The sequence below is a fragment of the Homalodisca vitripennis genome, chromosome 1 (assembly GCF_021130785.1).
Source record: "Homalodisca vitripennis isolate AUS2020 chromosome 1, UT_GWSS_2.1, whole genome shotgun sequence".
In the NCBI taxonomy this organism is placed as follows: domain Eukaryota; kingdom Metazoa; phylum Arthropoda; class Insecta; order Hemiptera; family Cicadellidae; genus Homalodisca; species Homalodisca vitripennis.
The window spans coordinates 63,092,044-63,107,350 of NC_060207.1; the positions used below are offsets into that span (position 1 = coordinate 63,092,044).

At 31.6% G+C, this 15,307-nt stretch overlaps 1 protein-coding gene across 2 annotated transcripts in view; it reads right to left on the reverse strand.

Annotated features, from left to right (window-relative positions):
- Positions 1–3,220: 3,220 nt before the first annotated feature.
- Positions 3,221–15,307, reverse strand: part of LOC124363002 (ADP-ribosylation factor GTPase-activating protein 1) — a 33,566-nt gene continuing 21,479 nt past the window's right edge. Inside the window, exons 8-10 of one of the 2 annotated variants that reach the window (XM_046818045.1) lie at positions 14,259–14,318; positions 7,167–7,312; positions 3,221–5,011 (exon numbers count right to left, since the gene is read on the reverse strand). In XM_046818045.1, coding sequence (XP_046674001.1) covers positions 4,873–5,011; positions 7,167–7,312; positions 14,259–14,318 — 345 coding nt within the window. In that variant the 3' untranslated portion in view covers positions 3,221–4,872. The remainder of the gene's footprint in view (positions 5,012–7,166; positions 7,313–14,258; positions 14,319–15,307) is intronic. The other variant, XM_046818054.1, reaches the window with a different exon arrangement.

Here is a 15,307-nt window from a genome sequence, read left to right on the forward strand (position 1 = left end):
GGCTACGACTGATGGATTGGAGCCGGCAACGGCGTTGGTTGTAGTGGGGGAGCGGCGCAAATTGCACAACACGCAGCCCCGCCTCCCGCCACTACGCTGGTTATTTGGAGAAACAAACGGAACTTGAAAAAAAAAACAGCCCTCGTATATCACTAATAATGTAGCTCCAAAACACTTTCACTGCACTGTAAAATAGCTAGATAGGCTTACTAATTACAACATATCACATATACAACCATGAAATTACTATAAAAAGTAGCAGTTGTATTGACTTATGTACTGTATGTCAAAACAGGTCCGTGTCAGATAATGTTGATTGCCAGTTTCTGGGTTAACATCCTAGTTCATAAAATCTATAACAATTTATGAAGTAATATTATATGTGTGTAATAATAATAATAAAGATCAGAAGTTTTATGTTACATAAAATATTACATAAAAGCACTAAACACAGTAGACTACAGTGGTTATAAAAATATCATCTAGTTTTGCAATATTATATATACAGTTTTAGATTTTCTTCATTTTTCTGTGGTTTTAATAAAAATAAATATTTTCCTCTTCTTGATGATGTAAAGCTCTGGTAAAGAATTTACTTCCATTTTGACATTTCCATAGTAAAACTCTTGAAACATTTCCGTACCCAAAGACAATAATTAGAAACTCAGACATAATGCTTCATCATAAGTTGGTTTATCCAATAAACTCCACTTGTGATTAATATTTGAAAAGATTTTAACCTAAGCCTCAAGACTACAGTGTCAAATCAGTTGCAGCAATACTGCGATCTCATATTACAAAAAGTTAGCTTGACAATACATGAACGGATACATTATTTTAAGCTATTGCAAATAATTGTAACCTCAAAATCTTGTGCTAGTACTGTTGTACGTATCTCTGCTTAAAAGGAAAAATACTAAATTTGGAATTTAGAATGAGTGAGCACATCTGTTATAAAGGCACAACAAAAACTATCTTAATGGTTATAATGATTTTCACCATTTAAAAATTTAGGTGTTATTTATTATCAGCTTCATAGCGATTATCCAAACCAACAAATATGCCACTGTACACATGAACACTTATGTTTAGAGTTATCAGTAAGTTACTCAGATTAAACTGTTATATTGACATTAACTTCTCATCATTTGCACATGGGTATTTTATAGATAATGGTGCGCTACTTTTTTACCTGGCTGGAAATAGTCATAACTCTATTATCCTTTTGAGATTTTGTTATGGAAAAGGCACCAATCTTGTGAGGGAAAATCAGAACAACGGTGATCATTTTGACCAAAAATGATTGTCCTTGTTACTTTACCTGTTATTTGGACGGGGAATATTTAAATGATTTTGAAATAGTAAATAAGAAATTAAATATGCTCCATACAGAATATTATTAAGGACTTGGCAGGGCCTTCTTAAAATGTTGTAGTTTGTGTCTGTTGATAACAATTTTAGAAAGATCCTAGAGACTTGAAACTTGGCACATAGGCCCTCTTAGTCCAAGGATGAGCTCTAGTGATTTATTTTAGGGTCAAAAAGTAAAAGGGCAGTCCGTCCATGTATTCCCTCTTTCGTTGCCTTCCGTTGGGTTCTTTGATACTCTATTGTATCAGTTTATTTTTATTAAAAAATAACATTTCTTATTTTGTTTCCAAACAATTTTTCAATCACTAATAAAAGTCACTCATCACAACATATAATGTTAAAAGTAGTGAAACTGCCTCTACTTCTTCTTTTTATTTATTTATTTTCTAACCACAACAGTTGTAATTATTATTTAATTTCTATATACTTGAATATTTTTCACTTAGTGTGAGAACCCTGACCTTACATTTAACCTACACAGCAGATCCTGATTTTAATTCAAGAGTTGATAAAAAAATCCAAGATTTCACTGTAGTTTTGTGTGAATAAGCAACTATTATTCTATATTTTAGATTTTTAAATAAACTACTACTAATTAATTAATGTACAAAAGAAAACAGTTATCAATTGTAACACAAATCAAAACTATATTCTACTTATTTCACTTATTTTACTTATTCACGTAGAATAGTGAATGTGTCAAAACAAAAAGATTATTTCAAATCAAACTTTTGTAGAGAAGATTTTAGTTACTGATTGATGTTTGAAGTCTTCAAAAACCCATCAATTGAGTACCAGTACAAGGGATGTTAATGTACCAAGTTCACACCATCACAGAATTATTGGCCAAAAAACCCAGATTGAGTAACAAGATTTATAAATCAGTGTAAAGAACTATGGATTAATCCTTACGAGTGCTAATTACATATCCTTTGCAAGACCTTTTTCAAACATATAACATGGCATCAAAAATTGTCAATTTTACATTTTTAAAATTGCTTTTAAATGTAAATAAACATTTTTAATAAATACATTCTTTATATCACAAAGAAAAACTTAAATACCACTGTATTCAAAAGGACGAGATTGTTGGGTGGTAGAGTTGTACATTTTCAATTTTTTTCATAGTGCTGATATATGTACAGGGTGTAACAGAACTCTACACAAACTTTAGGATATTGTTCATTGGACCAAGAGGAGCTCAAAATTAAGTGCAACCATCGGTCTTGTCTGTTATCATTACCATCTATCTGTGTGGGATTTTCGGTTTTTATTTTTTTACTTCAAAACGTAGTAGATATGTATAAAGCCTTAAATTTAGCTAAAGTTATTTTTCTTATAGTCTAAAAGCAAGAGAAAAATTAATATTATATTACCATATTACGTTTCAAAAAGACAGACAGTTTAAGTTTTTAAAGCTTAATAATGTCATACCTAATAAGATAATGACACTTAAGAAATATAGAAGTTGCTATATGTAATTACAAATCTTTTGAGTCATAAAAATCAGTCAATAACGGATGTAGATATAAGCTTTTAACTGTCATAAAGAATAGTTAATGATGCCATAAACACGTCAACAAAGAAAATGTTGTAGTGCTTTATAACCTTACATCTACATTATTTCTTGGCCAATTTTTATGTTTTAGGTGTCAAAATGTTTCTAATTAGATTTAGCAACTTCTATTATTCAATAAAAAGTTTCATAATCTAATTAGGTTTTATGGTATTAATCTTAAAAAATGTCAACTGTTGACCATCTTGAAACATGATATAACTGATGAACAACATTTATCTGACCACTCAGAAATATGCATCTATTAAGGGCAAACAATAAAGATCAAAGTACTTATAATGCTGACAAATTAACTTTATTCAACAATATTGATGAGTAACAATGCCAAATAAGTACAACAACAATAAATCAGGCTGAACTACATTCTCAATGTTTAATGAGTATATTTCCGTATAAGATAAGATATATACATTTATTATAATGTTTGGTAAAAAATAGATAAAGTTGATTTACAGCCACTTTAAAAAAAAATATTAAAACATAATGGAATTACTCAAATCTTTAACTTATATCACTCTTCAACAAAAAAAGGCAATCACACTAAGCTTTATTTAATAATGAATGGCAACAGTGTTGTAAATGAAAAGGCAAGTTTAAATAAATCTTGATGTGTTACATTCTTTTGTTTCTACTAAAAACAAAACTAAGATTAAATGCAAGTGTATTGACTTTTTGCTTAACATTTTGCAATTGGTTAGTTGGTCCAACTTATCTATATAATTTTGTATATAACTTAATGTATTTACAATTTTGTTTGAGAGCCACTGCATTAAAATGACCATGAGTTTTGGTCAACGCAAATATATAAAATTCACTGAAAAATATATTGAATTAAGTTTTATGGTTAAGTATGTCCTTTGGTATGAAAATAAAAATGATAACCAGTAAAGCTGACTTTTAACTAGAAAAGTTTAAACTAAGAGTATTCAATCATAACATTTATATTTAATTACAAAATATATTTAGCAAACTGAATATTTAAGAAGGAAAAGCCTTGTATTTAGTTGCCAATAAGATGTAAAAAATATTGTCGGCTTCACCCAATTAAAGCTGGGTTTGTGAAGTATATTCTACTATGTAAAATAATATACTTAAAACCTACCTTAAGTGTAATAACATAAAAAAAATGGAATGCAACTTTTCACTCAAGGCGCTTCAAGTTCAATACTGTTATGATAACAGTTGCATAAAATTATCTGTGATTTCCCACTAAACATTTTCCAAATGCAACAAACGCAATATAATGATTGAAATCAAAAGCTAAATTTTCATAATATACATAAATATTGTGCTATTATTCAATACATAAATTAACACCTATCTGTATACTATGTTATACCTTTGAGTCATAAAATATAGGAATAAACTCACACGTGTATGATTCAAGTTTATATTTAATAATTATAATGAAGTAATACACATTCATTAATTTTACACAACAGTTAAAGTAAGTAATTCTGATTTATTCCTGACAAGCCAGTACCATTAGGAATAATACCGCTATTCTTATGGTTACGTCTACAATTCAGACCTGCTTTAAATAAACGTTTAAATGAGTCAAATTATCAAAATAGTTCACTTTCTCATTATTTACATCAATTTACTATACTTATAGTTGTGAAAATCTATTTATTTTTTATTTCAAGAACTACATTTTAGTGGGGGCAAAATTAATGAGATAAATCAAAACTGAGTATAGTAATAATTTTGCTGAACATTGTTCTATATTGATCCAAATGGGTAAATGAATAGATCAATTTTGTCAAATAGTTGTTTAAATCAGTGAAATAAGAAATTTCTAAAGAAAATTAAATTAATAAATTGGGTTTACAAAATATAATTAATTTATAGAAAATATTTCAAATAGATCCAATTTAAAGTCATACAAACTAAAATACTTAAAATGTATTTTATACAACGTTTTATTATTTATTGAGATTTTCCCAAGCTTCGTCCTCCCATTTGTTGTTCCAATCAGCATTTGTTATTGGGTTCCCAGAATTTCTCTTTTTGGGGTTGTTCCAACTATCCCATTCATTTTGGGATCCACTGCTGTTTTGGTTCCTGATATGTGCAAAAGACATGATTAATATTATTATTGTGAATTTTAGTACACATCTGATTCATGTAAGTTTTTTGTTTATGTTGGAAAGTAAGACGAGTTTCAAACAAAGGCTTGGTGTGAAGCTACAAGAAAATATCACTCATGGTATCTATAATCTGGACTTCAGCACTTTAAACCAGTTAGCCACAGTCTGATTATGCTAATATATAGGTTAATACATTAACTTGCAAAGTTTATTGTAAATTTAAAGATACAATTATCTGTATTTGATAGAATCGTTAGTTTAATAACTAGAATATAATAAATTATTGATACATTTCAATGATATAACTGAAAGGATAACAGGATATTGAAAATTTACCATTATTATATGCTACACAAAAGAATAGAACACTACATTTTGAGGATTGGAATCTATTTTCTTGTGTAGGAGACAAAAATCTTAATACACTAGGTTAACACGTTCACTGCAGGCGGTAACTCTGGTTACCACAGAGCCTTTGTTCTGAAATGAGGTCAGTGTGTGGCCAGCACTCGAGCTATCACAACGATGTATTTCTTCCTCCTCGGGAGGTACTTTTCCCGCATTTTTATGCACGTCGTTTTCACATTAGACTTTTTCATGATTTTTAAAGTTTTTATAGTAGTAAGTGGTTGTGCAACACAATGCATCTTCCCCCAGGACCAAGTGGTGTACAATAACCAAGTTCAAAGCGTAAAACAGAGCCCAGTATTGAGTTCAAACGACAAGGATGACAACATGGACGATGTGGAGTACCAGACGGACTCGGAAGTTGAGGATCCTTATTACGAGACCAACTCACGCCAATGGAGCGCTCACAAGTGGATTGGAATACATTTTTATAAACTTATGTACTATAGTATTTTTTGTATAATTTCAAGTAAATATTTAAATATATTTTGTTATAATTACTCACCACATTTTTGTAAATAATAACTGAATTTGAGTGAGTTAGCGGAGATTTATATAAACTTTTTCACATTTTAATAACCTTTTTCACATTTTTATAAACTTTTTCACATTTTTATAAACTTTTACATTCATTTTGGTTTTTACATTTACGTATAAATATTGTTTATATGTGTCTAAAACGAATAAAATACAATTTACTTAGCTACAATGTATTCATTTGGAATATTCCCACTGCCATAAAAGGGCGTTCCCTAGTGCGAGCGGTAACTAGAGTTACCAGCTGGTAAGGAAGACTGTCCTCAGGAGCTAGCGGGAACCACAGTTACCGCATTCTCAAAATGGTAGAGAGTGATAACTTTTGTGATTTATGAGTGATTTTCATACATTTCTATCATATTTCATTCAAAAGTAAGTAAAAATATATTTTAAAAATTTCAGCATATAGGGAACTCTATATAGGGATTTTTTGCAGTGAACGTGTTAAGCAAGAATGTATTAATAACCTAAACCCGAAACCAATATAATCTATTAATAACTAATATGGTGTTGAACTCGCCAAAATTGAAAAATTTGACAACGGAACAGTTGTATATAAAAAATGTCAATTACATATTGTAAGAAGAAGCACAAAACATATGACTGCAGAATACAGATGCACTTCACAAAACATGCTGTACACACCAGAAAAGACTCAGTCCTTCTCATTCTCTGACGCGTACACCACACCGTTTTATGTAGTGCACCTGTATTATGCGTGCTTACGGTTTGTGATTTTTACTCTATAAACCTTAGGTATATATTTGAATGTTTTTATGTACAATTTGTTCTGCTGTTAAATTTTTTTTACTTTGAAGAGTTCATCGTCATAATTGATTTGTGCTTGCTTATAACCTTATTAAATTAAGTCTCTTTGACACCTGAAGATCTGAAGAAGAGGAAAAATTTCAATCCACAAAACATAGTGTTGTATTTTTCTAACACATAAACAATAGCCAGTACCACTCGGTTGGTAAATGTCCAAAATCCTGTTATCCTTTCATACGTCATCAACAATAAATTTCAAACAAAGAAATTAGAGTTGGTTAATTTCTTAACAAACTTATTTTTATTAAATTTTACAATTTTAATGATAACATTATTGAAGATAATTTAAGTAATATTTTAAATGATGGATAAAAATAACGAGAATAACAATCATTAATATTAAAGAAGAAACGTACCTCTGTTTTACGTTTCCGTCGACCAAGAGAGATGACTTCTCATTGGAGAATGGGTCAGTGGAGACAGAATGTGAAGGAGCAGGGGGAGAGGCTGGCGTGTTACTACCAGACAGATCCTGCCAGCCCCGACGCCCAAGATCACTAACCTGGCAGCATTTCTCACATCAGATTCAGTTTATACAATAACTTCATCATTATAGGAATATTTCTGACTCAATTAAAATTAATTTGAAATAAATAATATTTAAGGATATCCTGTTGCAGGTATAGAGGAAGTCGACTTTCATGAAAAGACTATCAGTCAGAAATAGTATAATACTAGAACTAGGCCAACAGGTCTGTAAAGCTGAAGTAAATGAACACTGATAATATAACCTTTAATTGTAATTTATTTATTGACTGGAAAAGAAACATGTTTTTGCAATATTGCATTGTTATTTGTTTATTGCACTTTTGCTAGCACAGATTTAACCCTTTTAACCCCGACGTCCGTACTATACGGACGTCGTAAAAATGGCGTCAACTCCCGACGTCCGTATAGTGCGGACGTGCACTTTTTATTACTTTACTGGCCACCTATTTCACCAAATGCTTTGAAATTTCACAGACTTGTGCACAAAGATATTTTGCATCGAAATATATTAGTTTGTAATGGTTTGACTTCGTATTTTGTCAGTCTGTGACTGAGCAATTGCAGTTCGTCTCGACTGACTGCTCACGCTTGTTGCAGACAGCTGTATATCACGTGGTTGTGAATATTCCGTTTTCTTCACAGTTTTAGGTTAAAGCAGTGTAAAGTACGGCAGTTAAAGTTTAGTTTATTATTTGTTTGATTTCAAAATGAGTAAAAGACATCGTTCAAAGTCTCCCGTAAGTGAAAATACACTAATTAGTAACCTAGTTGCAAATGGTGTGGATGTGATTAGTGACGACGATTTGAGTGATGGATATCTTGAAAACATTTCTTCTGATGTAAATATTGTTTTAAAACTTTTTTAAAATTTAGATTATGAACAGTTTTAGTTATTTTGTCAGAAATAACTTTGGTTTTATGTTTATTTTTAGTACTGTGAATTTCAAAGGTCTTGTTACATTGCCTTGCCCAGAAATGGCAAAAAGAAAAATTTACACGGCTTTACAAAAATTGATGTTACTCCACTTGTAAATAAGGTAGGCCTATAATTTTTGTTTCCTTTTATTAAGGATTAAATATATCATAAAGTAAATGGGTATTTTTGTGTCAAATATTTTTTTATCTATATGGTTTCCATGATCAAACTTGAAATTTTTTCATTTTTATTTATTTTTTATATATGTATATGTATGTAAAAAAATTATAATTTTTATCAAAATAATAATTTTATTTGTATATTTCTGTAAGCTACATGTATAAAGAAGTAAAACAAAAAAAGAATTACCTAAATATCTTAAAAAATAACTGAGTTATGAATTTTTTACAAAACCCTTACATTTTGTCTGAAAATGGCTTGGGATTTCTGGCACATCACGTGATTTAATGGCCGGGGTTAAAAGGGTTAACAAAATAATAAAATAAATTTAAGTAATTTAACTAAGGAAAATGCAATAAAACAATTATTTGGATAGACATTTTTGAAGGGTGCAAAACTGTTCCTTATCCAATGTGTAGCTACAGACAGCTCCAGTTTATCCTGACAGCATAGGTTACAGTGTTTATAAGACAAATGCATCATGTCGTTCTATCTTAAAAAGAGGAGGCGTTTGTATTTTTAGTTAAGGAACTACTTAAGTTTTATGAAATTGATATGTCTGAGTTCTCGATTGAGGGTGTTTTGTGAGTTGTGTGGTGTTAGAGTTGAGTCTGAAGCAAATAGTATTATTTTTATATGTGTCTATAGACCACCTAATCAGAGCATTTCTGAAATAAATGATTTTTTTCTATCGATTCAGCATTGCTTGGAAACCTGTATCCATCTTGACAGATGGATTGTTTTGTCTGGTGATTTCAATATAGATTTTTCCACCATTAGTCAGTCATCTAAAATTTTTTATCGATCTGATGAATTCGTTCGGCTTGGTGAGCACAATAGACACTTTCACTCGAGAATTTAATGGTTCCAGTTCACTCATTGACAACATATTTAGCAATATTCCAAAGAATATGTTTTCACCTCAGGTTCTAATTACTGGAATTTCCGATCATCATGCGCAAATTGGAGACATTGCCTCATTTGTTCCTTCAACCCACAATATTATTAAATTTACATTCAAGCGGTGCTTCACCCCGGACGGCAATTCGGGTCTTGAGGAGTCTTCTGGAGGGTGAATCATGGCATGAGCTTTTTGGAGCCGCTGATGTTGATGAAATGTTTGACTCATTTCTTGCAATTTTGTCATTTTATATTGATTGTGTTTTTCCTACAAAAAAAGATTAAGTTCAGTACATGGGGCACTCAGATGAGGATTCCTTTGGATGAAGATCTAAAAAAAAACTTCATAATCGCCTTTTGTTTCTCTACTCGCTGTCTAAGCATCTTGACTCTTCTCATCCTTTGAGAGTTTCTTTTATTCAAACCAAGAAGGAGTTTAGGAATCGCATCCATTCCGCCAAAGCGAAAAAAAGTATTGACCTACATCAGCGGGGCTCAGAATAAACAGCGAGCTGCTTGGAATGTGGTTAAGGATCTCATTCCTGATAAGAAAGCTAATGCCTTCACACAAATTACGCTTAATGACGAGAATGGCGAATCTGATGAACAATCCTAGGATGATTTCAGAGAAATTCAACATCCATTTTGCAGAAATAAGCCAGAGTTTGAGAGATTCTGAGGGTAATTCTTCATTTGTTCCTCCAAGATCATTGTCTTCATCAAGTATGAGTTCCTCTACATTTTTTTCTCCAACTGATAAGAATGAAATCATCTCAGTCGTAAAGTCCTTGAAAACAAGCAATTCAGCAGGATTTGATGGAGTTTCATCCAGGATTTTGTTGAGCTGTATAGATATATTGGCTGATCCTCTTGCACAGATTGCGAACTCGTCATTTGAATCTGGGAAGTTCCCATCACACTTGAAGCTCTCAATTGTAAAAAACCTTATATTTAAGAAAAAAAGGAAGTCCAAATGAACTTAGCAATTACCGCCCCATTTCGATCCTTTCTACATTTTCAAAAGTTCTTGAAAGGCTTGTGCTGACCAGACTTTCCAATTTACCTGTCTGTCAATGGAATTTTACATGACCATCAATATGGCTTTCGTGAGGGGTTGTCTACAGTCAATGCAATTTTTAGTCTTCTAACTGAGGTATCAAACTCATTGGATAACAGGAATCACGTGTTTTGGCCTATTTTTGGATCTTACGAAGGCTTTCGACGTTGTGGATCACGGGTTGTTGCTCAGAAAACTTGAAAACTTGGGTATTAGAGGGAAAGCTTTTGATTGGATTGCTTCTTATCTCCTGAACCGTAGACAGATTGTTGAAATTCCTTTTATTGATGATACAGGGTGCTTAAGAAAACAATTTTCTGAGGAGCGAGAAGTACGCACTGGAGTTCCCCAAGGCTCCGTACTTGGTCCTTTTATTATTTTTTACTATTCATAAATGACATCCATCGAAGCGTGAAAGGTTCCAAGTTGTTTTTGTTTGCTGATGATACCTCTTTGGTCATCTCTGGTTGCAATCGAGCCGAGCTTGAAATCCAAACCTTTGTTCAGGCCAGTAATTTTGCTGCAGTGGTTGGGTGAAAACTCTCTGTTTGTAAATACATCTAAAAACCAATTTTCTTGATTTTGGAATTAGAAAGTCTGCTAAAACGTTGATTGAATCTCAAAACATTATGATTGGAGAGTCAGAAATGTGTCCTTCTTTGAATGTTAATTATCTTGGAATTGTTTTGGATGATCAGCTAAACTTTTTTAGTCACATTGATAAAGTCACGAAAAAAACTAAGCAGCTGCATATTTTTGATGTATAGACTATCCTGTTTTGCTAGTGAGGAAATTCTTTTGCTTACTTACTATGGCTGTTTTTAATCCTTACCTTTGCTATGGAGTCTCTATATGGGGATACGAGAGTAAGAAAACTCAATATGTTTTTTCGTCTCCAGAAAAGAGCTATACGGATTATTTTTCAAGTTGAGTCGTTCCCAGTCTTGTAGAGGTTTCTTTCGCAGTAATAATATCCTTACGTTCCCATCCATTTATATCCTTCAGTGTCTTTCTTTTTACAAAAAAGTATCCCCACCTTTTTTCAGTCAACGTTAATCCAGCCCATAATTACTCCTTAAGAAAAAGAAACAACCTAATCCTACCCTGCCATAAAACATCTTTTTTTGAAAAACAAAGTCTTTACTCCTGCATCCGACCTTTTTTAACTCTTTGCCATCCTGCTTGAAAATTGTTGTGGACGATAGGGAATTTCAAAAATCGTCTGAAAAAATTTCTTATTTCGAGAGAATATTACAGTGTCCGGGAATACGTTGAGGATAATAAATTGTAGATCACTCCTGTTTATATTGATTTGGTCTTGTTGTGTTTGATCTGTCAGTAGTCTATACTTTAAGTTAGGATATTATAATTTTCTTGACGAATGCCTATGCATGTTATGTTTTTGGCAATAAATGAATGATTGATTGATTGATTGATTGATTGATTACTCTGGCACATTAACGTATTGAAATCTTGATTGTACAATAGGACAATGACTGAATGTCCTCGTTGTTCATTATGTAGGTACTGTGAAGATGTGATTTGATATATAATGTTTTAATATTTCAAGTTTGGACAGTGGAGGGAAATAAAGTATTCATCATGATTGGACTTTCCTTCCAGAATGACCCTTCAAACCCAAAACTTCATAAAGCATAAACAATTTAGTTAAGTTGTTCTTAATATCCTATGCTACAGATTGACATTGAGAAATGGAATTTCTAATGGTTGTAAAAATGAAAAATAAACTTTTATTTTCAAAATCGTACCAATTCATATGTTATTGATATGGTTAGTTGTAATGAACCAAATGTTTTATTTTCTTAAAAATTAATATGCTGTTCTTAATTTGTAGGAATAATTAATTATACTTTATGATAATTAATGTTGAGTGCATACATACAGAGTGCAAGACATTCAGTCAATGCTTCATATATACACCCATACGTGATAAAACAGGTTTTCAATCATGATTCTGTAATGAACATCTATCGATAAAGTAAACAGTCATTGCTTAATAAATAAACCAATCCACCATTAAGTGTATCATATTTTTGACAGTCATCATTAATAATATGCACTACCAAACCTCTATTATAAATAGCATTATGAAAATGTGGAACAAAACGTTATATTTACATGTTTTTTTTTTAGATTCCTTCCTTGAACATTATTACATAATGCAAGCTTAGATAGCTATTACATTTATTTGTAGGGATGGGTTGATTCTGATACTTGATTCTTAATGGTATTGAGGTAACGATTCTTGATACCCTGACTCCTTTCACTCAATTCCGATACCAATATTTAAAAAGTATGAAAACAATGAAAGAATCAACAGAAGTGCTTAAATATGCTTGGAGAGTCATGACTGAGCGATATTATGACTAGTGATGTGTTGCTGAATCTCGAATCCACAGAATGTTTTTCAAGTAAGTCAGTTCATGGACAGCAGCTGATCAGCAGTATGCAACTTACCAATACCATCCAAACATCAAACGTCCGAGAGTTTTTTATTAGGGAATTTTGTTTTTGCGTATTTATGGTTAGCTAAATAATGTTGTTGTAATTTCTGTATGGTAAATGTAGATACATTAACCCATTGCGGATCGTATTGTTTTAGCGAGCGGGCACGAATTAATTTACGGTCAGCGGCCGCACGAACAGCAATGGTGCGCCACATCGTATCGCTCGTTATTATATACTAGTATTCGTTCAGATGGAACATGGGCCTGCTGGGGTATCCGTGATGTAGGAACGATAACACGCGAGCAAGGTTCCGGGGTGGCAGGGATGATGTCTGAATCATAGTCTAAATGAAGCGGCTCGGGCGAAGCGATTACAACATCCGGGCCATTGTCTAGACTAAACCCGCCAACATGTGCGTCTGCATCGTTTAGTTCTGCGTCACTAACCTCAAAAGTATTATAATAACAACTGAGGAAAACACCCAATCAGAAGTGCTAAAAAGCAGAGAGTAAACTCGTAAATGAATGATTTTTCAACTTCAACATACAACTGCGATCTGTAGGATATTTATCAAACTTTTGAAAACTCTAAACGTAGACCGTTGTTAAACACTCTTGGTTGACAAGTGAAGACGATCGCCCGATCTATCAGACATTAATAGAACTATTTGGAGGGAAACTAAAAGCAGACCGCTTTTGCGACCTGAGCTCGTCATCTTCGTTAGGTCCGGCCGCTGCGTGACAAGCCCAGCTCGTCAGTGATCCGCAATGGGTTAAATAATAACAATAATTTTTTAAGTATTTTTTTAGTATCAGTTCCTATTTTATATATTTACGATAATGCATCGCTAAGTCTCCTACACCTATTCGCAGACAATAGCTGATCAGCAGTACGTAAATTACTGATTGCTAAAACGTGTTATTGTTGTACTTTCTGTATAAAAAAACTTAGGTAGATACCCAAATTAACAAATTATTGTAATTTTGTAAATAATATTTAGCTTGAAATTACAATCCAATGTCTATTTATGTTTGTGCATCGCCATGAGACTGTTACATCTATAAATGAATGTCCATTCCTTGAGGCTAAACAAACAAATGTTCACAAATTTTTTATCTTCTTTATTTTTTAGTTTTATAAATATGTCCTATATAATAATATATGTATATTTATATCTTAACATTTTTTGTCATGGGTGGTTATTTTCTTTATTATTATTCTTTAGTCACTATATAGTTATTTATTAATATTTTGTTATTATTTATAGTGAAATCGGTATCAAGATAACATTATGGTATCAGTATCAGAATTGGAATTGAATTTCTTCAGTATCTGTCTATTTCTAATAAACATGGTTATATAATTTTTTTGGAATTGGACCATTACTATTTATTTTAATTGTAAATATTATATACAACATTAAACTAAAATACTTACCTTGTTGGCCAAACTAGATACTTGTGATCCTACACTATCCAACAATGTACCATCTTTAACCTATAATACAACCAAAAGTTACAATAAAACATTAACAAAGTAAAAATAAATAAAAAATACAATATTAAAAATAAACAAAAATTGTAAGAAACAATTAAAAATTTGTAAAAACAAAACACAATTTATCCCCCAATTTTCTACATCATCAATCCATACATGAAACAGGATAATACCAAAGTGTCTACTATGGCATTTATGAGTTAAGTAATATTAAAGAATATCTAACAATTTTATTGAGATACTTCTTCCAAAGTGAACAGTCCAGCAATTTGTGAAATAACAATAATCAATCTCAAAAACTAAATGAGATATATTTTTAATCCTAATTTTTATAGTTACATACATCAATTTTATAAATTACATATTGAGAAAAACTGTCTGGTTATTCCGAAAGAGCTCATCACATGATAATAATAATCCCATTTGGTAATAGTGAGAGACTTTTTCTTTAACAAAACTTGTGTAGATAAATTCCATATTGTATAATTATTTTGTTTTAGATTTCTTTAGATAATTAAATATTGAGTCCATTACATCTATTTTTATAACAATGTGTCATTGGAAAGCTCTCAACCCACCAAAACTTTGCAAAAATATTAAGACAGTAAATAAAAGGTTTAGGAGTGAAAAAACTGAAAAACATATTTTGCATAAGAGAAGTATTAAAAATAGCTTTGTACCCTGGTGATTGATAAGATTTGTGAATTGCTGCTGTTTATTGGAGTTACTGTTTGATAATATATGTACAGCTAACAGAACGACCAATCAGAACCATAGGCTAAGGCCCAAAAAATACAAAGCCTTATGGTGGTTAACTATGGCTATGTTTGCCATAGTTTGAGTGTGATCGTGCACACTGCTGAGAAATTCAAGATGGACGTTAAAAATATTATAAAGCACTTAAGAACAATATGCAGCTGGTTTTTTGTGTGTAAATCATGGCATGGAGCGTATGTAAAAGAAGACTATGGATGGCCAAAACAAAGGTA